The sequence below is a fragment of the Oryx dammah genome, unplaced genomic scaffold (genome assembly GCF_014754425.2).
Source record: "Oryx dammah isolate SB20612 unplaced genomic scaffold, SCBI_Odam_1.1 HiC_scaffold_2, whole genome shotgun sequence".
NCBI classification, from domain to species: Eukaryota; Metazoa; Chordata; class Mammalia; order Artiodactyla; family Bovidae; genus Oryx; species Oryx dammah.
In genome coordinates, this window is record NW_024070186.1 from 50,068,095 (window position 1) to 50,094,566 (window position 26,472).

Consider the following 26,472-nt stretch of genomic DNA (forward strand, 5'->3'; position numbering starts at 1 on the left):
TATAAATCCAGTGAAGAGAAAAATAAAAACATTTTCAGAAAAACAAAAAGAAAATTCATCACCAGCAGTTATACACTATGTGCTATGTTGTGTGTGTGCTTAGGCGCTCAGTCATGTCTGACTTTTTATGACCCCATGGACTGCCGCCCACCAGGATCCTCTGTCCATGGGGGTTCTCCAGGCAAGAATACTGGAGTGGGTTGCCATGCCCTCCTCCAGGGATCTTCCCAACCCAGGGATCTAACCCAGGTCTCCTGCATTGTGGGTGGATTCTTTACCATCTGAGCCACCACGGAAGTCTTATACACTATGAGATAAGCCTAAAGGATGATTTTTAGGTTGAAGAAAAATTATATTGACTGGAAATTAGGATCTTCAGGAAGAAATGAAGAGCACTAGAAATATTGAACATTTCTTTCTTTCCTCTTTCTCTTAATTTCTTTAAAATGAATGGCTTTTAAAAGTAAAAATTATAACTTACTGTGATATGTGGTACAACTATAGAGGAGAGGTGGGTAAATGGAACAACATGCATGCAACGTTCTTATATTTTACATGAGATGGCATTATATTAACTCTAAGTAGTATACGAGACAAGACAAGCACCAAGTAATGCTTATTCTCTGGTCAAGGGGCTGGGGAGAGGGACTGCAGTGCAAGATGGAACACTTTGGACAAAACTACCCTTCTCCAAACACAATGAAAGAAGCCATGGCACTGCGTGCTGCGGAGACAGTGGGATGGAGCCCTGTGGAACATTCCTGCTCTGCACTTAAGTGAGCAAAGGGAACACCTTTCTCCCTCCCCACCAGATACTATAGGGTCTGCGAGCTAGAGCCTCTCAGACCTCTCCAGCCCTGTAACACTGAAGCAGAGGCCATCTCCAATGAGTACTGTGAAGGCTGTCCAGTGGGGTCCTGGTCTACCATCTCTGATTTACACTAATGACAGCAAAGAGACAACATACAACTCCATTTATGCACAATCTGGGGTAGGATCTGGAGTGGAAGAAGTTAGAGACTGGTACAAAGCCCTTCCCTGGAGCTTAGATGGTAAAGAATCTGCCTGCAATGCAGGAGACCTGGCTTTGATCTTTGGATTGAGAAGTTCCTCTGGAGAAGGGAATGGCAACCCACTCCAGTATTCTTGCCTGGAGAATCCCAAGGACAAAGAAGTCTGGAAGGCTACAGTCCATGGGGTTGCAAAGAGTTGGACACAACTGAGCGACTAACACTACTATGAAGCCCTTGGAACACCATCAAACAGCCTATACATGCAACTGACTTGAATAAGCACAGTAAAACCATGACAAATTTGCCTCTGGGTTGAAAACAAGTAGGGCAAACCAGAATAGTGCTGCAATGACTCTGAAAATGAAAACTGTATTTGAACCACAGTCTCTAAAAGTTAGCCAGGATGTGAGTTCTGAACCAATATAGGTTAACTTGCCTTCCTAATAGAAGATGTAAATAGGAACCAGAGTTTCATATCAGCTTAGTGAGAGTCTTTTTTAAAAAATTCCAATCTTATGATGAAAGTTAGTGAGAATATTAGATTTATTATATAAAACTGAGTTGCAGTGATGTACCTAGACAAAAATACAAAAATTTCTGCTTTTTCAAATATTTCTTTCATCAGTCAGGTTACATACATGCATGCTAAGGAATACATTCAAACCAAAACCTATTATTTGAGCATTTGATCTTTTTTCTCCCCATTACAAATATTTCTTGAAAAACATTAAAAGAAAATGTTTATAAAAACCATATCTTTCTTGGTTTATTATTTCACAGATAACCTGAAAGTTTATATCAACATCACATTTTAAAGCTTATATTATAAAATTACTATCTAATTTCTCTCAAGAAAACCTAGAAATAATTTTTAAGAAAACTGCACTCAACTAAAAATTTGTGAAGAGCTCTCAAAACAGCTCTCAAAATAGAAATAATAAATTTTGAGCAAATGCTAGGATACATATCCTTCCTCAGATTTTTATAATCTCTAACACTGACATTCTTCCAAAGAATCTGGCTCTGGATAAATGATTACTACTATTAATTATACAACTTTAAGTTGCAGATTGGGCTTCCCTGATAGCTCAGTTGGTAAAGAATCCCCTGCAATGCAGGAGACCCTGGTTCGATTCCTAGGTTGGGAAGATCCACTGGAGAAGGGGTAGGCTACCCACTCCAGTATTCTTGGCCTTCCCTTGTGGCTCAGCTGGTAAAGAATCCACCTGCAATGCAGGAGACCTGGGTTTGAACGCTGGATTGGGAAGATCCCCTGCAGAAGGGAAAGGCTAAAGAGCCTCTTGATGAAAGTGAGAGGAAAGTGAAAAAGTTGGCTTAAAGCTCAACATTCAGAAAACGAAGATCATGGCATTCGGTCCCATCACTTCATGGCAAATAGATGGGGAAACAGTGGAAACAGTGGCTGATTTTATTTTGGGGGCTCCAAAATCACCGCAGATGGAGACTGCAGCCATGAAATTAAAAGACGCTTACTCCTTGGAAGAAAAATCATGACCAACCTAGACAGCATATTAAAAAGCAGAAACATTACTTGCCAACAAAGGTCTGTCTAGTCAGTTCAGTTCAGTTCAGTTCAGTTGCTCAGTCATGTCTGACTATTTGGAAACCATGAACTGCAGCAAGCCAGGCCTCCCTGTCCATCACCAACTCCCTGAGTCTACCCAAACCCATCTCCATCGAATCGGTGATGCCATCCAGCCATCTCATCCTCTGTTGTCCTCTTCTCCTCCTGCCCCCAATCCCTCCCAGCATCAGGGTCTTTTCCAGTGAGTCAGCTCTTCACATCAGGTGGCCAAAGTATTGGAGTTTCAGCTTCAACATCAGTCCTTCCAATGAACACCCAGGACTGATCTCCTTTAGAATGGACTAGTTGGATCTCCTTGCAGTCCAAGGGACTCTCAAGACTCTTCTCTAACACCAGAGTTCAAAAGCATCAATTCTTTAGTGCTCAGCTTTCTTTATAGTCCAACTCTCACATCCATACATAACTACTGGAAAAACCATAGCCTTGACTAGACGGACCTTTTTTGGCAAAGTAATGTATCTGCTTTTTAATATGCTGTCTAGGTTGGGCATACTTTCCTTCCAAGGAGTAAGCGTCTTTTAATTTCATGGCTGCAATCACCATCTGTAGCAATCTTGGAGCCCAGAAAAATAAAGTCAACCACTGTTTCCACTGTTTCCCCGGCTACTTCCTATGAAGTGATGGGACCAGATGCCATGATCTTAGTTTTCTGAATGTTGTGCTTTAAGCCAACTTTTTCACTCTGCTCTTTCATTTTCATCAAGAGGCTTTTTAGTTCCTCTTCACTTTCTGCCATAAGGGTGGTGTCATCTGCATATCTGAGGTTATTGATATTTCTCCCGGCAATCTTGATTCCACCTTGTGCTTCCTCCAGCCCAGCATTTCTCATGATGTACTCTGCATAGAAGTTAAATAAGCAGGGTGACAATATACAGCTTTGACGTACTCCTTTTCCTATTTGGAACCAGTCTGTTGTTCCATGTCCAGTTCTAACTGTTGTCTAGTCAAGGATATGCTTTTTCCAGTAGCCATGTATGGATGTGAGAGTTAGATTATAAAGAAAGCTGAGCACCGAAGAATTGATGCTTTTGAACTGTGGTGTTAGAGAAGACTCTTGAGAGTCCCTTGGACACAAGGAGATCCAACCCGTGCATCCTAAAGGAAATCAGTTCTGAATATTCTTTGGAAGTACTGTTGCTGAAGCTGAAACTCAGCCACCTGATGTGAAGAACTGACTCATTTGAAAAGACCCTCATGCTGGGAAAGATTGAAGGCAGGAGGAAAAGGGGACGACAGAGGATGAGATGGTTAGATGGCATCACAGGCTTAATGAACATGAGTTTGAGTAAACTCCAGGAGTTGGTGATGGACAGGGAGGCCTGGCGTGCTGTAGTCCATGGGGTGGCAAAGAGTCGGACATGATTGAACTATTGAACTGAACTGAAGTTGCCGGATTATGAGGAAAAAAAAAACAAGGAGTTACATTTAAGAGTGACATTTTCAGGCTGATGAGAATATGTACTTCTTAAAAGAAACCTTAGTAAGGTTTTTTCAAGATATAAATAGTTGTATGAGCAAAGTATTTAGCACCCACTGACTTAAATTTTAGGCTCTTAACTTGACACCACTTACTTGGTAAGTGGAAAAGGTGAAGAATCTCAATAAGTATTGCCCTTCTTACCTTTCACCACACGAACTTGCCTTGACCCCCGAAAGATATTAGTTCTCATTACTAGGAGAAGCCTGTACATTCTTGTAAAATTTATTACAACTGTAATTAAATAAATGAGTGGGTAATCATTTAATACCCATCTTATCGGTAAGAAAGTAAACTGCAAAGGGACAAATTTTGCTTGGCATTTTAAAAAAAGATGTACAGGAAGTACTTAAACAGGTAATTTAGTTTTGAGGTTTTCTGTTTTTTAATTTTAGTTATTTATTGGCTACACAATATGTGGGATCTTAATTCCCTGACCAGGGTTTGAACCCATGCCCCCTGCATCGGAAGCATGGCATTTTAACCACTGAACCACCAGGGAAGTCCCCAGGTAATTTGCTTTTGACCCAAAATGCTTATAGCATTTATATCTTAGTGAACAGAATCATTTTCCAATAAAGATATATGTGTTCTAGTCTGTCACCTTAAAAATAATTTTCCATCTTTTATTATGTATACATACAAATTAAATAGCTTGAAAAATCAATGGTTTTTAAAAAAGGAAAGAAAAATGAATTACATGATTAGAGAATCCAATGAATTCTGTGAGCAAATTAAAATTTAAAAATAAATCTAGCTTTGTTCCCCTCTTCAAAAGTATACAAAGCATATCTTTTATTTGAAAATTTTAGAAAATGCAATTTTCAAAAAACATCACCTACTACTTTAAACTCCAGGAATAACTACTGTTAAAATGTGTTATATTGAGAACTCTACTCAATACTCTGTAATGACTTGTATGGGAAAAGAAACTTAAAAAGAGTGGATATATGTATATGTATAACTGATTCACTTTGCTATATACCTGAAACTAAGACAACATTATAAAGTTAACGATGCACATCTAGAGAACATCTGTCAAATAGAAGTAAAGTTGTGTGCTTCTAGAAATCAAGAATTATATTTAGATTTTTAGGTACCAAAATTAGAAAAAAAGCAAATTCATATTTATGCTTTTTGCATTCTAAATTAACTGTCTTATTTTACATTTGAGGAAAATAAGCAACAGAAAATTATGATTTTCTCATAGTCAGGAACAATATGTAATAGTCTCTCATATAATGCTGCTGCCTTGGGAGCACTTTGATGAAACAATTCATTCTCTAAGTACAATGGTAAACGCTGCTGAGCTAGGTTGTTTGCCTATGTTTTAAACAGAATTTGTATACAGGGCATACTCTCTTATGAGAGAAAAATCATACCTGCATTCAAATATGAAATCTTTGGTTTTAAAATGACCATTTAAAAAATTTACTATCAATTCCTTACCAAAAATATGCAACCAAAAGTTTTGTATGAAGCACAATGGTAGATAAAAAAAAAAAAAAAGTTCAAAACTCAACTCTCTATGTGGTTGGGCATAAATTTTAACACTTTACTATCTTTCACAAATATGGTTAAAATAAGTATTTTCAGAAATACAGTAGAGAACATACTCAGTCTTCAAATTGAACTTAAAGAGGTTGAATGGTCCTATAAATCTGGAATTGATTAAACCAATATATTAAGAAGACAAATCAGAAAGATGCAGTCAAATGCATCACTGAAAATGTTTTTTAAAGATTGAGAACTAGGTGTGTTGTGCATTATCACATTTATGACAGCACATCTGTGATTGCTCATCACTATGTCTTACCCCAGTTTTATCGCACAAGCGTAAAGTATGAAATGATCCAACAGCAAATAATTCTCCATCTGGAGCCCAGGCTACTGAGGTAATAGGATGCTCATGAGGTTGAGAACTGTAGAGAGGACGGCCGTAACTATCCCATACCTACAAGAGCAAATTTAAAAAATCTTTTATAACAGTCACCACAGTATTACAAACAAGTCTGCTTTCCAATAAAATATCAAGTAAAGATTTAGAAATCATCACTTCGTAATATTAGCAATTACATGTCTTTACTTTATTTGTTTGGGCTCCAAAATCATTGCAGATGGTGACTGCAGCCATAAAATTAAAAGACACTTACTCCTTGGAAGAAAAGTTATGACCAACCTAGATAGCATATTCAAAAGCAGAGACATTACTTTGCCGACTAAGGTCTGTCTAGTCAAGGCTATGGTTTTTCCAGTGGTCATGTATGGATGTGAGAGTTGGACTGTGAAGAAGGCTGAGCACTGAAGAATTGATGCTTTTGAACTATGGTGTTGGAGAAGACTCTTGAGAGTCCCTTGGACTGCAAGGAAATCCAACCAGTCCATTCTGAAGGAGATCAGCCCTGGGATTTCTTTGGAGGGAATGATGCTGAAGCTGAGACTCCAGTACTTTGGCCACCTCATGTGAAGAGTTGACTCATTGGAAAAGACTCTGATGCTGGGAGGGATTGAGAGAGGAGGAGAAGGAGACGACAGAGGATGAGATGGCTGGATGGCATCACTGACTCGATGGAGGTGAGTCTGAGTGAACTCCGGGAGTTGGTGATGGACAGGGAGGCCTGGCGTGCTGCGATTCATGGGGTCGCAAAGAGTCGACACGATTGAGCAACTGAACTGAGCTGAAATGAACTATCCACAAAGGTCGTGGGGGTTGGGGGGAAGATGTATTCCTGGAAATCTAAATATCTCAAAGAAAAAACTATAGTAACATCATGATAATTTTGGATTTTACTACGTCTTTAATTAATTCTAAAACCTACCCATTGTGATCCTTTTAAATTTAGTAACAACGTTTTGACATATTCTGTTTTTTGCTTAAATTTTTTTGTTCAATAAGTGCTCTATCAACTTTCCCTGAAAGTATTTATTTGAACCAAATTTTCTCCAACTATATTTACCATAAATCTTATTCTTCCTCACAAATTATTTTGGTCTGGAGCTGATTTTCATTTAATAAACCAGTATGGTTGACTTTTTAAACCGTAAATTGATTTCAGTTCACTTCAGTCACTCAGTCGTGTCCGACTCTTTGCGACCCCATGAATCCCCAGTATGCCAGGCCTCCCTGTCCATCACCAACCCCGGGAGTTCACTCAGACTCACCTCCATCGAGTCAGTGATGCCATCCAGCCATCTCATCCTCCACTGCCCCCTTCTCCTCCTGCCCCCAATCCCTCCCAGCATCAGAGTCTTTTCCAATGACTCAACTCTTCGCATAAGGTGGCCAAAGTACTGGAGTTTCAGCTTCAGCATCATTCCCTCCAAAGAAATCCCAGGGCTGATCTCCTTCAGAATGGACTGGTTGGATTTCCTTGCAGTCCAAGGGACTCTCAAGAGTCTTCTCCAACACCACAATTCAAAAGCATCAATTCTTTGGCGCTCAGCTTTCTTCACAGTCCAACTCTCACATCCATACATGACCACTGGAAACACCAGTCACTAAAACAAGGCATTGTATTCCTGTTACTACTCACTAAGTCAAATTTTATACGTCAATGAAATGGGCCAAGGAGAAAGGCAACACTTCAAAATACTGAAAATTATAAAATAACAATTTCCTGAACTATTAGATTAAAAGATATGGCTAAAGTGAAGGACTTAAAGAATATTCTTATATGTGAAATACTTTTCACCAAAATTCGATTCTTTCAACCAGGTGATAAATTCAAACATTACATACCTTATATTTACAGTCTTCGCCAGCAGATAAAATCAAATCATTGACAGAGTTCCAATCTACTTTTAAAATAATGCCATCATGAGCTTTCCACTAGGAGAAAAAATAAGATATAAATTATAACTTCAAGGGCACTGAAAACTTTCTAAGACTTTTTTTTTCAGCCTCTTTCTAGTGTTCTCTAGTCTTCTTTGAGAAAACTCATATCTTCCTTTCATAGCCATTATGCACAAGCTATTTGTTTGTTTCATTTCTGATTTAAACTAATGAAAAGCACCTTGCACTATGATATCCATTATGGAACTTACATCCTTCAGGTCTCCTCAATAGCCTGGAGCCCAGATGGAAAATCACTTGCTGTTGAACTATTACAAGCTTGAAGTTTGTGTGATGATAACGGAATGAATATGAATATATGTTATGTACTCCAAAACTTAGTTAAATCAAGTTTTTCTCCCTCTGCACAGCTAATCCTGTTATTGATACTGCTTTCATTTTTGTTTGCTAATTCTTTTCTTTTTTAAAAAAAATCTACTACATGGACATCCTCTTTATTACTCCCTTTTTTCTCTCCTGTTTACTCCCCTAAGATTCATTCTCTTTACCTTCATGTCCTTAGAACAGACACTACCTACTCTGAGAACCTTCTGCTGTATTCACTATATAACAAAAAGAGGCTTTCTACAGATATATATATTCTATACATATACAGAATACCTACATACTTGTGTATATATCTATATAAGTCACACCAAAATTGGCAAATCTAGAAAGTAAATATGGATGTCTTCTCACTCTTAAATATAATTTATGTGCTCATTTAGCTATTACCACACATGTAATTAAAAGCCATTAATCTTTCACTATATTTGAATAATATAAATGAAAAAGAATTTTTCTTGAAGACTATAAGGTATGTTTTAATGTCTGAGTCAACTAAGTTTGCATCGAAGAGTGACTGATTTCAAGGATTTTCATTCTACAGATCCTTCCCAATCTATTGTTCTTCATGTATATGGAAAAAAACCCACATCAAATTAGGGTCAAATAAGCAGCAGCAGCAAGCCCTAAGAATAACCAATAATTCATAACTTGCTTTATTCAAAATACATAAAAATATACATTGTCAAAAACAAATGTTTTGAAAGCAATAATTTTCACAAGTTACTTTAAGCCACTCTCCTGAAATAAACTGCAAAGATAAAAATTTCAATATACAAACATTACTTATTTTAAAGCTAAAAAAAAATAAAATTTTCATATTTAAATGTTAGGAACAAAATATGGTTTAAATTTTCCTTATAATTTAGGATATCACTTATACAGTATATATATTTATACATTATAAATAATGCATGCACAGTTTTCAATTATTTCTTAAAGTATTAGGCATTTTGTGAAATTCCTTTGAACCATGAGCTCCTTGAAGGCAGAAACTATGTTCTGTTTCACCCTGAATATGTTATAGTACAAGGCTTACACTCAACATAGTGCCTGAGATATAGTAAGTATTCATCACATTCTCACTGATCAACTAAATAAACAGAAGTTTCTTCACTATGAAACCAAGTTCTGGGGCTCTAGAAGAGTCCCTAAAGCTCTTAAAGGAAATGAAGTGTACACTTTTGAACTGTATTCTACAAGCAAGAATTAAGTAAGCATTCTTTTTTGTGAACAGTCTAAAGTTGAGTATATATTTATACTCAAGGAAAAACTGCTGGAGCTTTAGTTTTCCAAAAGGAATAGAAGATTTGCATTAAATTATGAATTTCATTTAACGCCTGGAGAATCCCCATGAACAGAAGTGCCTGGCAGGCTACAGGCCATGGGATTGCAAAGAATTGGCCACAACTGTGAAGTTGTGAAGTTGCTCAGTCGTGTCCGACTCTTTGCAACCCCATGGACAATAGCCTACCAGGCTCTGCCATCCATGGGATTTTCCAGGCAAGAATATTGGAGTGGGCTGCCATTTCCTTCTCCAGGGGATCTTCCCAACCCAGGGATCGAACCTGGGTCTCCTGCATTGCAGACAGATGCTTTACCGTCTGAGCCACCAGGAAAGCCCGCAACTAAGCACAGCACAGCACAAACAAATCATATATTTATAAATTAAAAGATTCATTGGGCCTGCTTTTGCTATATGATTTCAAAGAACATTTTCAGGGTATAAATGGTATGGAAGGACTTTGACTAAAGGCAGGAAGAACCAGTCCTCTTCCCTAGCTTCTTCCCCTTCTGTTGTTTCACAGTTCTTAGCAGAGTGTTCCACATGCAGTAAAAACGTAAATACACGATGACTGTATGGAATATGTATAGCATAATTCTACACAGAAGTGACCAATATGGAACCTCAAAGTCATTTCTATATCCTTACTCTCCAAATTCTCTATCTACTGAACTGTTAAACACAATGCTTCTTGGGAATTCCCTGGTGGCCCAGTAGTTAGGACTCTGAGCTTCCACTGCTAGGTTCAATCCCTGGTCCAGGAACTAAGATCCTGGAAGCCACACAGCATGGCAAAAAACAAACTAAAAACCCTGATGCTTCTTCTTAAAACACTTTTATCCCTTCTGTAGCCAGTGAATCTCCAGCACCAAATCCCTGACCTATTAACTGGCCTCCTTGCCTCTAATTTATTAGCAGCTGAATAAAAGTTACAGATGACATAATAACACCATAACATCAATAATAACAATTGCACTTTATTGTGTATACTCAATATTTTTATTATATGCACTGTCCTATGTACTTTGTAATTTAACTCATTTAATCCTCACAACAATCCTATCAATTAGGTATTAGGATCACATCTAAGAGATGAGAAAGCTTAAGCTCTGAGATATTTTATAATTTACCTAAAGTTACATATAAGTAATGAACATTTGAACCCAGGTGACTAACTCCAAAACCTATATTTCTATTACCTACTCTATACTGTGTTACTATCAAAATATGAAGAAAATGATTCTGCCTCTTCACACTGAAATCAAAACATCAAAATCTCAGAGATAGGCTTAAAGATTTTCCATCAGGAGGAGAAGGGGATGACAGAGGATGAGATGGCTGGATGGCATCGCTGACTTGATGGACATGAGTTTGCGTGAACTCTGGGAGTTGGTGATGGACAAGGAAGCCTGGTGTGCTGCGATTCATGGGGTTGCAAAGAGTTGGACACAACTGAGCAACTGAACTGAACTGAACTGACCTGTCTTAACTGCCACTATTGTTCTGCTTCCCTGTAATTGGTAAAATTATATATACCCAATTTGTTCTAAGCATTACATTGACTCCCCCCAACCCACTTTAAATAAATACTAAAAGAATTCTAGGGTCTTAGAGAAAGTTCAAGGGTACTGAACAGACAGTGGGGAGGAGGGGGAAGAAGACACTAGAGATGATAAAAAACAGTCTAAACAGGTTCTTAAAGTTTTATGGTTTAGTCTCATTCTGTCTCAAATCTATATATGTGAGGCTGACTGTGCTAAATTTGAAATTTGTGCCAAATCATGTAAACATATTTATGATTTACTGATATAATGAGAGTTGGAATAAGAGGGAAGTGAACCTTGTTGGAAACATCAACAAGTATTCCCTGTTCTATAGTTCAGTTCAGTCGCTCAGTCGTGTCCGACTCTTTGCGACCCCATGAATTGCAGCACGCCAGGCCTCCCTGGCCATCACCAACTCCCGGAGTTCACTCAGACTCACATTCATCGAGTCCGTGATGCCATCCAGCCATCTCATCCTCTGTCGTCCCCTTCTCCTCCTGCCCCCAATCCCTCCCAGCATCAGAGTCTTTTCCAATGAGTCAACTCTTCACATGAGGTGGCCAAAGTAATGGAGTTTCAGCTTCAGCATCATTCCCTCCAAAGAAATCCCAGGGCTGATCTCCTTCAGAATGGACTGGTTAGATCTCCTTGCAGTCCAAGGGACTATAAAGGCTGATAAAACTACACACTTAAAAGCCTCAACTATAACAAGACCACCCCCAGAAGAAAGGGACTCCTAAGAAAGTGACCTCTTATTGAGCAGTCTGGCAGACCCTGATAACAATTTACAAATGCCTGACAAGTACCTGTAAAATTTTAGCATTTGGTTGAAGCGGTTTAATGATCAGCTGCTTGCCTGCTGTATAAAGAACCTTTTCTGAATCAGGGCCCCATGCTACCGAATACACTGGTGTTCCTGTAAAAAGAAAAAAAAAAAGATAAACTTTAATTATCATGCTTTATAAAACGGAGATTATTAGGAAAGTCAAAAAACCAATTTGGGGTATCGTTTCATTTCCTCCTTATTCAATGGACTATCCAAACTGGAGTATATAGCCTGATACTGAAACATAAAAGGCAAAGTAAGTAAGAGGTTAGGGAAAGTTTTGCTCTCTATCAAGTGTGGCTTTGGCCTGAAAGTTAGGCTAAAGTATTGCCAGGATAAAGTTGACTCCACTTCCATGGGAAAGGTACAAGTTTGATTTACCCACCATACTGGGTAAATCTGTTTTCAATTTCCTAGGACAGGAATTAGCGATTCCTAGGATAGGAATCCTAGAGATAAGATTTAGGTATTTTTTAATTCGATTACTTCACAGATTACCTAATATCTTCTGGAAGACTATGCTTTGTTTGAGCCCATTTTTAAAAAAATGAATATCATATCAATTGAGAGCATTAAATTATCTGTAGTCCACTGTCTGACCCAGTTACCTATTCATTAGAATCTATTCATTAGGGAAGTGAATCAAGGTTATACAATTAATCTATAAAATATTAACCCATTTATATTTATAAAATCAAGCTTTTAAAAATTGTCTACGATTCCTAAGTCAGGCTATTATAGTAGCTGACTTTATGTGAATGAGTGAATAAATCTTTCAGGAATTTACATTCACAGTAAAATGAAATCTGAATCTAAGGATTTATGAGCAATCAGTAAGATGTGTTTATTGAAATGGCAAACCCAACTGACTGAATCAACAGGGAGCAATCAGCAATCAACAGGGAGTAAATTTCAGTAAGATAAAGGCTCTAATTGGGTTTCCCAGGTGGCACAGCAGTAAAGAATCCACCTGCCAATGTATAAGATGCCGGAGACTTGGGTTTGATCCCTGGGTCGAGAAGATTCCCTGGAGAAGGAAATGGCAACCCACTCCAGTATTCTTGCCTAGGAAATCCCATGGACAGAGGAGCCAATAGTCCATGGGGTCACAAAAGACTTAGCAACTAAAACAACAACTCAGTGCTTTACAGGACTTTTTGTTGTTCAGTTGCTAAGTCATGTCTGACTCTTTGCAACTCCACAGACTGCAGCACGCTGTCCATCACTATCTCTGGGAGTTTACTCAGATTCATGCCCATTGAGTTGGTAATGCCATCCAACCATCTCATTCTGTGTCATCCCCTTCTCTTCCTGCCTTCAATCTTTCCCAGCATCAGGGTCCTTTCCAATGAGTCAGCTCTTCCCATCAGGTGGCCAAAGTACTGGAGCTTCAGCATCAGCATCAGTCCTTCCAAAAAATATTCAAGGTTGACTTCCTTTAGGACTGACTGGTTTGATCTCCTTACTGTTCAAGAGACTCTCAAGAGTCTTCTCCAATACCACAGTTCAAAAGCATCAATTCTTTGGCACTCAGCCTTTTTTATGGTCCAACTCTCACATCTGTATATGAGTACTGGAAAAACCATAGCTTTGACTTTGTCAGCAAAGTGTTGTCTCTTCTTTTTAACACCCTATCTAGGTTTGTCATAGCTTTCCTTCCGAGGAGCAAGTATCTTTTAATTTCATGGCTGTGGTCACCCTCTGCAATGATTTTGGAGCCCAAGAAAATAAAACATGTCACTGTTTCCACTTTGCCCCCCTCTATTTGCCATGAAGTGATGGGAACCAGACTTAGAGGACTTAGAAAATCTGATTTAGACCTAATCCAAAAAACTCCATAAGCATTCCCTCCATAGTATAGGTTAGATATTATACTGGGTCTAAAGTTCCTGGTCAGTTGGTGACACCTAGGATTGTCTTGATTCAGAGGAACCTACAGATGGCCAATGAGATGGCTCACCTCAGAAGGTACTTCTTCTATTCTTAGTAACTACATTCTCTTGGAACATTATCTGGGAGTGGCCAGGAGCTAATCTGGGCTTCAAAGTAAATCTCCAAATGAACAGAGTTCAACTGTAATAAACTCCCCAGAAAATGTAAATCAAAATTTCAGATATTCCAAATGTGATTCTTGGTAAGCACTATAAGGAAATATGAGAGTAAATTACAGGTTCCTTCTTTATTCCATTATTACAGTTGCAATTATTGTGCAAGGAAGTAAATTTATATATTTTAATTATCAATTATCAAAGCTTCATGAATATACTCAGTAAAATTACACTTTCCTCAGTGTATACAAAACCATGACAAACATCTACCCCCAAGGAAATAATTCAGTAAACACAACTCCCATTGAGTTATACAGGATGTGACTCTAACCCTTCAGTTGTGGTAAAAGACACGGTTTGGGGTATAGGATGCAGAGCTAGGGACTCTTATGTCCTCTTTCACATTGAATCTGTGGCCCCATTAAGTCAGCTGTGTCACCATTTCCTTGTTTATAAACCTTATAAATCTTCAGAATACTTACCTCCTGTGTTGGGATGTGGAGATTATTCATTTCCTTCTTATAATTTTTTAAACAATAATACTGTTAAAGAAACAGGTATAGTAACTTAAAGAATAAAACAAAATAAGCTTATAGAGGAAAATTTAAGCAATTTGTTTGTTAAAATATGTGGTTTTTAATCACATTCCCTCAATCCAAAAACAAAAGGAATTTTTTATAATAAGCAATCCTAAATAAGATCAACAGCTGCCTTATTAGTTACAGCTTCCTAATCAGCAATATTCAAAATGTATGTAACATCAAGAGCTGAGAGAATGTCTTTATATTCATTCTTTACATTTAGAATAAAATGCTAAGTGTGAAATTCCTGTATATATGAATGTCTTTATTGCTATACAACTTTGATTTAGGTGGTTCTGGAGAAGATTATTGAATGTGGATGAATTAGCTTCATAATGAAAACAATGATTTCTATTATTAAAAAAAAATCCATCTTACTAGCATTTGAAACAAATCTCTAATATTTTTAAAATGTTTTTTAAAAACATTTGCTAAAGCTACACTTCACTTTGCAAAGTCAGTATGGAAATATAGCCTCAGGTTAAAAAACTTTACAACAAAAAATTTAGCAAATCATGTAATGAGATGTTATTAATTTCATCTTTAACAAAAATGGACAAAAAACATAAATAGTTTTGTAATAATTAATTTCTTGCTTTTTATACTGGGAATTTTTATTTATGCTCCATTTCAGTTAAGACACTCAAAAAGATCTTGTTTTTCTGACTTTGTACACTAAGATCATGTGATCTTTTTGACATTTTTTAAGAAACCACATGCACCTGGGGTTGTGTTAAATGTCAGACCCTTATCTCTCTGTAAAACAAATTATCTAAATTCTTTCAACCTGTTGAAGGCATTTTAAACCACAGAAGAGGAGACAAAAATGTATTTCAATTGTTTTAAGGAAGTACATGGTCAAATATACCATGTTTTTCACATTCATACTAAAGGTATCCCCTAAAATGTTGTTTTTACATGTTTTTAAGAATGCTTTTGAAACAAACTCTTCACTATTACCATGAAGCATTAGCTACCTTTGTGTTGAATACAGTATGGGTCTACACTGAGTGAACATAAGAAGGTACAGAAGAATTTGGCACTCTATAAGCACTATCTATTAGTAACCACCACTACTACTTTGCAATGAAATAAGCAACCATTTGTTATTGTGTTGCTCATGGGAGTAGGCACTTTATCCTTTAAAACCTAGTTAAAATATGCTGCAATATTTGCCAGGAAGCTTTTCAATTTCTTTGGTGGTCAAATCATTAAGAATTCAAAAACAAAGAACTATTTCCCTTTCATTCTATTTGTAGAGACATGTACTAACAAATAAGTAATATCAAGTGGAACTTATTCCTCAAGAAAAAAAACACCAAACAACTTTTTGGCTGTGTATGTCACCAGGTCAGTACAGAGAAAAAAAGCTAAAATGAAGGCATGTGTTTCTTTACTTTCTATCCTCAGTCACCTCTCCCTTGGGGATCTCAACTTCCTCCATAGCTTCACTTTTCACCTTTCTGTAACAGACTCTCACATTAATATTTCAGCCTTTATTTCTGAGTTCTAACAAATTTCCGTCTATCCCAAAGACATGCCAAAACGTCAAACTCTACATATTTGTATATTATCCCTCCCCATGTACTCCCTCATTCATTCTTCCTCTGAATTCTTCACCTCTTACAGGGTGATCATTCCTCTCAGCCACTGAGAACTAGGCACTTTTTTCAACCACTCTCATCACCATCTCTGTTCAAGCCTCACTGTACATTAACAGAGAACACCTCAGTAACCTCCATACCAGTCACCCCAACATAACCTCTACCTCCTCTAATTGACCCTACATCCTACTGCTAAGGTAATCTTCCTAAAGAGTTTCCCAGGTGGCACAGTCGTAAAGAATCCACCTGTCAAGCAGGAGATGCAGGTTCAGTCTTTGCGTCAGGAAGATCCCCTAGAGAATGAAATGCAACCCAGTCCAGGATTCTTGCTTGGGAAATTCCATGGACAGAGGAGAGTTGCAGGCTACAGTCCACGGGGTTGCCAAAAGTCAGACATGACTTAGCGACTAAAATAACAACAACAAAACCTACCTGAAGAAACAGGCTTTATCTCTTACTCTCCTGCTCATCTTTTAAAGATTTTTATATGGTTACAGAACAAACTCCAACCAGACTTCCCTGGTGGTCCAGTGGCTAGGATTCCCTGCTCCCAATGCAGGAGGCCCTTGAGTTCAATTCCTGGTCAAGGAACTAGATCCCACATTCTCCAACTAAGACCACAGTCAAATAAATAAAAATAATTTTTTTAAAAGAAAAAGTATAAATTCCAACCCCCTTCATTTAATGTCTGAGGTTATCTGTGTCTTGGTCCCTCTGGCAGTAACATCCCTCACACAGTCTACACTTGGCCCAAGGGGTCCACTCCCCCTCACCTGACTCCCAGGCTTTATGCTAGTCTGCCTCTGTGCCTCTGATCATCTAACTTCCTCCGGAGCTCCGCTGCATTGCCAACAAGCCCATTTCCCTACCTAATTTCTTTATCCTTCAAAGTCTAGTTAAAAGATGCTGCAGTATTTACCAGAGAAGGTTATTCTGACACCTTCTCTCCCCTCAAAGCATTCATCTCTGCCTTCCTGTCTTCCCACAATGCCTTAAGGCAACCAGCACACCCTGCCTTGTGTTACAGTATTTATATTTCCTTTACTAAATTCATTATAGGTAGCTTCCATGTTTTGTCATCTCTTTAATCCATTTGAATACAGTAAGGGAAATGTTCTTAAAGGTTTACAGTATTTCTCTCTTCCAATTTTAATTTATAATTAAAATATACAATGTATTACAAGATAGGGCATCATTATAATTATTCTTGGCCTACATATTACTCTTCTCTAATAAGGAAAAATAACTCTTGATAAGCACCAGTAAGAATCATTTTTAAACATAGTCAAATTCCATCCCTACCCCACTAAAAAACAAAATTAATGCTTCTTCTGCATTGGAGAAGGGGATGACTATGACTTTTCTATCTTTATGTCTGCCTCCAATTATCAAGAAATGAATTCAGGAATTTTTCTATTCATTAACGAATAAGTACAATTAACATAGACGTGTAGTAAAAAATCATAAAGTGTTTTCAATATTGTTTACATAATTCCAAGTCTTAGAGTAATTCAGGCTTATGTTACTCCATTTTTGTGCCAAAATTTAGTTTTTCTCCTGAAAGGAGCTCAGTGTCCCCCACCTCCACCTGCCTTGGTCATTTTATTTGAGACTTTAGCAATTAGCTCTCAGTAGATTACATTTATAACTATCCTCAAAACTTGTAGCCTATAACAAATCAAACAAACCTTATAAATAACTAGGGACTTTTCCTTCAGGGTTAATGTCATTACAACTTAACTTCTCCAATGATTTTTCCCAGAAATAAAATGGGAAAAGTCTATGCTTATTAGGAAAGTATGGGTGGGAACAATGACCAAAAATTCATAAATTAAAATCATGGTTCTATAGTGAATTTATAATTTTTAACCTAGAAAAAGATACTAGTTATTAAGCTGAAATACTAATGGGTTAACTAAAATAAAATCTACCTAATTTAGTTTTGCTCATTAATCTCATAATTAACATAAACCTTGAGTAAGAAGAATAACAAGATTCAAATAGGATAAAAATGATCAGCAATTTAACAGCATTTGATGTTAAGGAAATTGGAGCCGTTTGGAATGCTGGTGTAAAATACCATTATGTGAGTCAATGAATACATAATAAAATTACCTATCCTATATGACATAATATGTAATTTAGCTTTTAAGAAAATCCTATTTATCCATTTATCTGGAAGGAATGAACAAAAAAAGCACCATCCATCCCTCTCCAAAATAAATACCATACACAAAAACCAACTCAAAATAGATCATTGACCTAAATGTACACACTAAAACTATAAAACTCTTACAAGAAAATACAGATGTAAGTCTCCATGATTTTGGATTTGGCAATAGTTTCTTAGATATAACACCAAAACATAAACAATCAAAGAAAAAAAATAGATAACTGAATTTCATCAAAACTTTTGTGCTTAAGAGACTTCCCTGGTTGTCCAGTAGTTCAAAATCCTCCTGCCAATGCAGACGATAGGGTTCGATCCCTGGTCTCAGCTAGACCAGGATGGAGCAACTAAGCCTGTGGCCACAATACTGAGTCCACATGCCCTAGAGCCTGTGGTCCACAAAAAGAGAAGCCACCAAAATGCGAAGCCCACATGCTATACAACTAGAGAAAGCCTGCAAGAAGCAACGAAGAGCCCATGTGTTGCAACAAAGACCCAGCACAGCCAAAAATAAAATAAATATTAAAAAAAGAAACTTCTGTGCTTCAAAAGATATCATCAAGAAAATGAAAAGGAAACCCACAGAATGGGGAAATCATATATCCAAGTTGCAAATCATATATCCCAATGGTCTATTAACCAGAATACATAAAGAACACTTACAATATGATAATAAAAACACAACCCAATTTAAAAATGTGCAAAGAATTTTAATAGGTATTTCTCCAAACAAGATCTACAAACAGCCATAAAGTACATGAAAAGAGGCTCAACATCATTAGTCACAACAGAAATGCAAACCAAAACTACAATGATACTACTTCACAGTCACTAAGATGATTATAATAAAAATATAGAAACAAGTGTTGAGGATTTGGAGAAATTGGAACCTTCATATATTTCTAGTGGGAATGTAAAATTGTATGTTTACTTTGAAAAAAAAAACTTGAAGAAGACTTTAATTTACTGATATGAAACTATATCCAATGCAGTTCACAATTCCAGGGAAAACAAGTAAGGAGCATATTGTAGTAGGTGCAGTATGCCTCTGGGAATGTTTTCTGGGTGCCCGGAAAACAGGGGTAATATGAAAGACAAGGGTAGTATTTAAGAGATAACTTTATACCCTTTTTTACACTTCAAATTCTGAACTATGTGAATTAGTATCTATTAAAAATTTGTACTTTAAAAAGATGTAAGCACTCTCTGCAAGGCATATACGAACAATCAAACTTTTATGATCACTATTCTTGAAAACTGGGAGTAGGAAATGGCAACCCACTCCAGTATTATTGCCTGGAAAAGACCAGGGACAGAGGAGCCTGGGTGAAGGCTGTAGTCCATGGGATCGCAGAGTCAGACACAACTGAGCACAAACACACATTATTGAAAATAGGAGTTGCAAACTCAAATCCCTTCAGAGGTTTATGTTGTGTTCTACCATGTAATATAAATGAGTAAAGTATCATATGTGGAGTGTAAGAAAACTAAGAGAAGTTTAAAATCCAACTAAAAATGGCACAGCCACTACTGAACTCCAGCTGATTGTATTTATTCTGGAAAGCAGACTTAATGTTGCCAGTTCTTCCAATTTTTCAGGATACCAAAGAGATCCAAATAAGAATGTAAAATATCTTCATCTTTAATGCTGGGCCTGGACCATGCTAGTGGGCTAGATTCAGGACACAGGCCATCTGTGGCCTTTGATGAATGAAAAGTCCTTAATTCATGAATATATTGGGTTTCCAAACTTCCTCTGCAAGTTTGGGAATTCTAAATGCATTTTCTGTATAAGAGGGAAATAAGCAGCAATCTGTTTTCCAGACCCATTATACAGACAAATCACAGCACTGAACCAAAAGTGCTATGTCTTCTGCCCTCTATCATTAACAATGTTTATGTTAAGCAACCTAGTCTAAGTTTCAACTTTAGACTTTGGAAAGTCCAAAATGGTAGATCCCAGGGGTAATCAAAGGGAAGGAGATGACTAGGAAGAATTTAAAGAAAGAAAAAGAGCCTTATGGTGACAACTGGTGAGGAATCTCAGGCAAAAATTCAGATTATTGTAGTGGGTAATAAGATAAGCTTTCAAAATTTCCCTGAAGATCTGTGTCTTCTCTAGACAACATATTTAGTAGAATAGAAAAGAAAGGAAAAAAGGGTATGTATCAGTAGCAGCTACAGCTGAAAAGAACTGCAGCCTCAGCTCCAAGGGGGTGATAATAATCTCTAAAAGAATTTTGTAGTTGCTTGTAAGTCAGACATCACAAGGTAAGAATGCCAAATAATTAGCAGTAACAAAAATTATAAAACCAAAAGTAAATGCCTATTCTTATTAGCTTAAAATAAAATTTATTTTCTAAAGATATACTTTATTACTAAAGAAACAATAAATTGACATTTTTTTCCTAACTGAAATTTGCTCATGAATGTTTCTATGAACTCTGAATTTTCTACTCATGGATAAATATTCTATTTGGAGATCATCTGTACCAAAGACTTAACCTCAGGAGATAATCACTACATATCACTTATGGTTACTTTTGCTAACATTTGGTTAATGTGTAGCTACAGAAATATAACTATTTTAATACTATCCTAAGAGTGAACATAATTTAAAAAATGAAATCTGCAAATTTTTGGAAGTCAGTTGTTGGAGATGCTTCACAATATGACTTTATCATATAATTCTCAAGAACAGTCTGCAAGCTTTTTGGCAATCTATCTCTGAAGCAGATATGTGCTCAAGACAACATTAATCTGACTTCTGGATTGATTTTATAGGCACTTCTTCCCAATCAGTATGGAAAACCAAGATGCTGTTCTAAGCAGTTTTATTTTACCAAGTTTTGGATCATGAAAATGTCTGTTCCCCTTCATTAGTACTGAAATCCAATGTGCAACATAATTCAGAAAGGGTGCTAATATTAAGAAGTTATTAGAATTATTAAGTATGGATATTGAATGTATTCTATTATTATTGACACCCTATGCTATTTCAGATAGAATATGCACATAATGCTTCAGAGTTATATTAAAAAGAATCACTAGCCTATAACTCTATTTTTATAGATTCACTAACAAAGAAAAAGTCCTTGAGTATTTCTTACATTTCTGGGCTCAAATAAAAGTCACCATGCCCCATCAGGAAACATGAAAGTAAGAGGAAAAAGTTTAAATAGAAGTAAGAGATTTCAGGTTTTGAACCTGACCAAAATCAATCTGAGGAACTACATTAGACTGTTTTTATAGGAAAATATTAAGACATTTATAATACATACCTTGATGAGCTAATGTCGATCTTAGCATTCCAGTCTTTGACCATATTTTTATTTGTCCATCTTCTCCAACTATAAAAAGAAAATAATAATTGATATTTTACCTATAGGAAATATATGTAAACATTACATTTACATATAAAAATCAACTCTATCTACACTAACGCACATTTAAAATTCAGACACAAGTTTCTCTAATTATATGTCACTGCTTCACAACTAAAAAATTTACCTGAAATTACTCTGAAACAATTTTATCAAAGTAGCCTAACTTTCATGACAATAATTGTTTTTCCTTTAATCTTAGAAGATTCAAATAATGCTTTCATTTTCACTGACATCTCCATCCGAGAAGCACTCTAAGAAAAGTGTTTTCAGTGTGATAAGAAGAGTTAAAGCCAAATTCCAGGGAGTTGGGGACTGAATGGAGTGAAGTAACAGACTACTCTTTTGAACAGTTTGCCTGAAAAGGAAAGAAAGAAAGAGGAAATCGTAGCTAGAGTTATTTATTAAAGGAAGGATTTTTATTTCTTTTTCCTCAATTTTCAAGATAAATAGCATCTAAACACATTTACATGCTGGGAAAAAGAAAAAAAAAACTGGAAAAGGAGAAGTTGAATAAACAGGCAAGACAAGAGACAACTCACTGATAAAAGTCCTACAAAAGGCCCAGGGGACAGGTGTCATGGTTTTCAAATATAACTACAAATTCTCTGTTATTCTCTCTTTTAAGAAGTTAAGCTTAATTTCTCTCTCCTTCAGTCACTAATACTTAGTGACTTGCTTCTAATAAAATATGGTGGAAATGATGGAGTATGACATCCAAGGGTGGGTCATAAAATATATGATGGCTTCCATCCTTCTCTCTTGGATCATTCACCCAGAGAGAATCTCCAGCGGTCATGCTTGCTGTAAGAGCATTCAAGTAGCCCTATGGAGAAGTCCACGCTCTAAGGAACTAAGTTAGGCCTCAGTCATAGAGTCACAGAGGAAGTAGGACCTCTTGCCAACAGCCATGTGAGTGAGCCATCTTGTAACTATCCAGCCCCAGTAGGGCTTCATATGACTGCAGCCCCATCCAACTTCTTGATTCTGAGACAGAACCACCCAGCTAAATGTTCCCTGTCTCACAGAAACTGTTAGCTAATACATGTTATCTTAAGTCACTAACTTTTGGGATAATCTGTCATACAACAATAGATATCTAATATAACAGATGAAGATGAGAAACCCTCAATAGGGAAGGAGATGGAAGAGAGATAGAAAGGAGTAAAGTTAAATGAGAAAATTTTGAATTTTAATGGCTCAGATGGTAAAGAATCTGCCTGTAATGCAGGAGACCCAGGTTTGATCCCTGGGTCAGGAAGATCACCTAGAGAAAGGAATGGCAACCCACTCCAGTATTCTTGCCTGGAGAATTCCATGGACAGAGAAGCCTGGCAAGTTACAGTCCATGGGGTCGCAAAGAGTCAGATACGACAGAGCAACTAATGTGCACGCATGGGCACACGCACACACACACACATATTTAAATGAGAATATTTTGAAGAATTAAAACTTATATCTACTCAATATCCGATTATTTCAAAACCTTCTTGACAGAATGTTCTCCATTAGCCATGTAAGAAAACTAATATGACACTCTGAATTATAACATTAGATAGCAGTCTAGATCAATACTGTGCCAATTACTTGCTATTAGACAAGAAAAGACACTACTGCTAAATTAAAACATTCTGTTCTTCCGGAAATTTTTCTTTAAAAAATTCATTTTAAATGTTATTTCTGCAGATAACTTACCTGTAACTAATGCTGTTCCTTCATAATTCCATCGTCCTGCCAGCACTGCTCCACTGTGAGCGTCCACACTTTTTTCCACTCTTCCTAACTTAGAAATCAGATGAAATTTGCCTAAAAGAAATTATACTTGAGAAATCTATTTTATTAATTTATCCAATCAACAAGCATCTGTTGAGTACCAACTATTAGACTAGTCAGCATGGTGCTAGGCATCAGAGATACAGGGCAAATAAAATAATTATTCTGAAAAACAGGCACAAAAGCAAAATTATAAAACCTTGAAACAAGTGGTGTGACAGAATATATATATGATACTATGATAGTTCAGAGGGACAATAAAATTCTACTGGAATATGGTCAAAGGAACCCAAGAGGAATATCAACAAAGTCTTCTGTTTAAGCAGAATTTTGAAGTTTTGCTTTTTTTAAAAAACGGTTATAGAAAAGCTAGAAAAAGTTATATGACCTGTTTTTTTAAAAACAGGTTGTAGAAGGAATTATGGAGAAGAGAAGATCTAAATAGTTGAACACTGTTAAAAAAAATTTAAAAACTGAGGCATATTGAAAAATACTGAGTTTATTTGCACAGAAATCAATTCCAATTCAGCAGTGCCAGACCTTAAGTGGTTAGGAATGCTCCAATGACAGGAGCTCAGGTACAGAGAAATGACAAAACTAAGGATATTACTGACTGACTATAGCTTAAAGCCTAGTTGGCTGTCTGTGATTGGTTGTCCTTTGGTTTCAATTTTGTAATCTTGAAGCATTCATTTACAGGCTTAGATTTTGACTTGCTGAAGTATACACCATTAGAGTCACCTCAAGTCTAAAGGCCTCCTTCTTTAATTTAATGGACAAGCCCAAATTTTTTAAATCCTTGCCTTATTTTATACTGTACCAGGCACCAGGTAGACAGAAAGAAGTAGGTTATTTGGTTGCTGTCATCGAAAGTTCACACATTTATAGGCAAACAGCAGAAAACATCTTAAAGCCACCTAATGCATCTGACTTACATTACAAAACCTAAGCAAAGTATTTAAGAGATTTCAAGGGAACAAATCCACTATACAAAGAATAAGTACTACTGCTGCTAAGTCACTTCAGTCATGTCCGACTCTGTGCGACTCCATAGACGGCAGCCCTCCAGGCTCCCCAGTCCCTGGGATTCTCTAAGCAAGAACACTGGAGTGGGCTAGCATTTCCTTCTCCAATGTATGAAAGTGAAAAGTGAAAGTGAAGTTGCTCAGTCGTGTCCGACTGTTGACGACCCCGTGGACTGCAGCCTATCGGCTCCTCTGTCCATGGGATTTTCCAGGCAAGAGTACTGGAGTGGGGTGCCATTGCCTTCTCCAAAAGTACTACAGGAAGCCAAAACAACTGCAGTGTTGTTTTGAATGATCATGAAGTCTAGTAATAAATATTTTTTGGTAAAATAATCAAGTACAGTTGGTCCTCCATATTCAAAGGTTCTGAAATCCTTGGACTCAACCTACCAAAAAACAAACAAAAAAAGCCCAGAAAGCTCCAAAAACAGAACTTGAATTTGTTCTGCACCATCAACTATTTACATAGCATTTACATTGTATTTTCAACTATTTACACAGCATTTGTATTGTACTAGGTATTATAAGCAGTCTAGAGATGTCTAGAGATGACTTGCTTCCCTAGTGGCTCAGAGGGTAAAAAGTCTGCCTCCAATGCAGGAGACCCAGGTTCAATCCCTGGGTTGGGAAGATCCCCTGGAGAAGGAAATGACAACCCATTCCACTATTTTTGCCTGAACAATCCCATGGACAGCAGATCTTGGTGGGCTACAGTCCATGGGGTAGCAAAGAGTCCCACGAAACTAAGCAACTTCACTTTCACTTTCAGAGATGACTTAAAGTATATGGGAGGATGTGTGTAGGTTATGTGCAAATACTATGCCATTTTATACAAGGGACTTGGCCATCTTGTCCTGGAACCAACCCCCTTGGATACTGAGAGCCAACTGTAAGTGGAATTAGAAATTCCCCCCCAAAAAAATGTATATCTTTTTTTGCTGTAAAGTAATAATGTAGCTTGCCTAATCAGATTTTGCCTCAAAGGATTTGTTTGAATTCATTTTTAACTTAAGACTTCTCAAGATTCTTACTAACAATTCATTAAAAATATATTTAAGTCAGATGCATTAGGTGGGCTTTAAAATGTTTCTCTGGAGAATTCTAACACAGATGGTTTTCAAATATTTTATACTTAGCATCTTGTGGTTATTTCACTGACCACCAAACCATTTCCATCAACAAAATCATTCCTGCATTTTACACACACTGCATACTATTTGTAGCTCTGCTGCAGCATTTTTCACTGGGCTGTAATTCTTTTCAAGGGGCCATGTCTTAGTCATAGTTTTATTTGCAGTAGTGCTTTTACATAAACAGCATTCATTAAGTTTAACCAACTCAGTAACCATACTTAGTAACTTAAGACTTTGACATTCTTTTTTTTCTCATTCAATCTGATCATTTATTTTCTAGGCCCTCATCAATAAACTACCCCTTTCCTTCATCTAACCACCCACTAGTGCCATCTACTTTTCCTCATATCTTCCTTTTAATTTTCTATTTGCCTCTGGGTCATTTTTCAATGTAACAAGATTACTTTGAATTCAACTGTACTAGTACTCTCCTTATGAGACTAAAAAATTAATTTGGATATACTTTTTTAATGCATTAAAAATATGAGTAGGGGTGGATTTCAAAAGAGGAAACTAGAAAGATGACATATAGTGAGTGGCCAATATTTACTTTATCCAATCTATTTCACTAAATGTTAGCATGCTGCCTAACATAAAATATCAACACACTAAATCGCTACATGTCATGAATGAATCTATCATCAAATAGATTAACCAAGCAACTCATGAACCATAAATGAAAGGTCCATAAATTTCTTTTCAACATATTTAGAAATTTTATGTACTTTGATCACTGATATTTCTTATCCTAAAATATGTAATCTGACTTTCTGACAAATGCTGAATTCTTACTTTCCACAACCTCACAAAAGACACACATTGAGACA

At 36.8% G+C, this 26,472-nt stretch overlaps 1 protein-coding gene across 3 annotated transcripts in view; it reads right to left on the reverse strand.

Moving 5' to 3' along the window:
• IFT80 (intraflagellar transport 80) overlaps positions 1–26,472 on the reverse strand; it is a 134,132-nt gene that overhangs the window by 84,603 nt on the left and 23,057 nt on the right. For all 3 annotated transcript variants that reach the window (XM_040247857.1, XM_040247865.1, XM_040247875.1), the window contains 5 exons: positions 23,410–23,520; positions 21,613–21,681; positions 11,909–12,018; positions 7,836–7,925; positions 5,913–6,050 (listed from right to left, as the gene is read on the reverse strand). In XM_040247857.1, the coding sequence (XP_040103791.1) occupies positions 5,913–6,050; positions 7,836–7,925; positions 11,909–12,018; positions 21,613–21,681; positions 23,410–23,520 (518 nt within the window). The remainder of the gene's footprint in view (positions 1–5,912; positions 6,051–7,835; positions 7,926–11,908; positions 12,019–21,612; positions 21,682–23,409; positions 23,521–26,472) is intronic.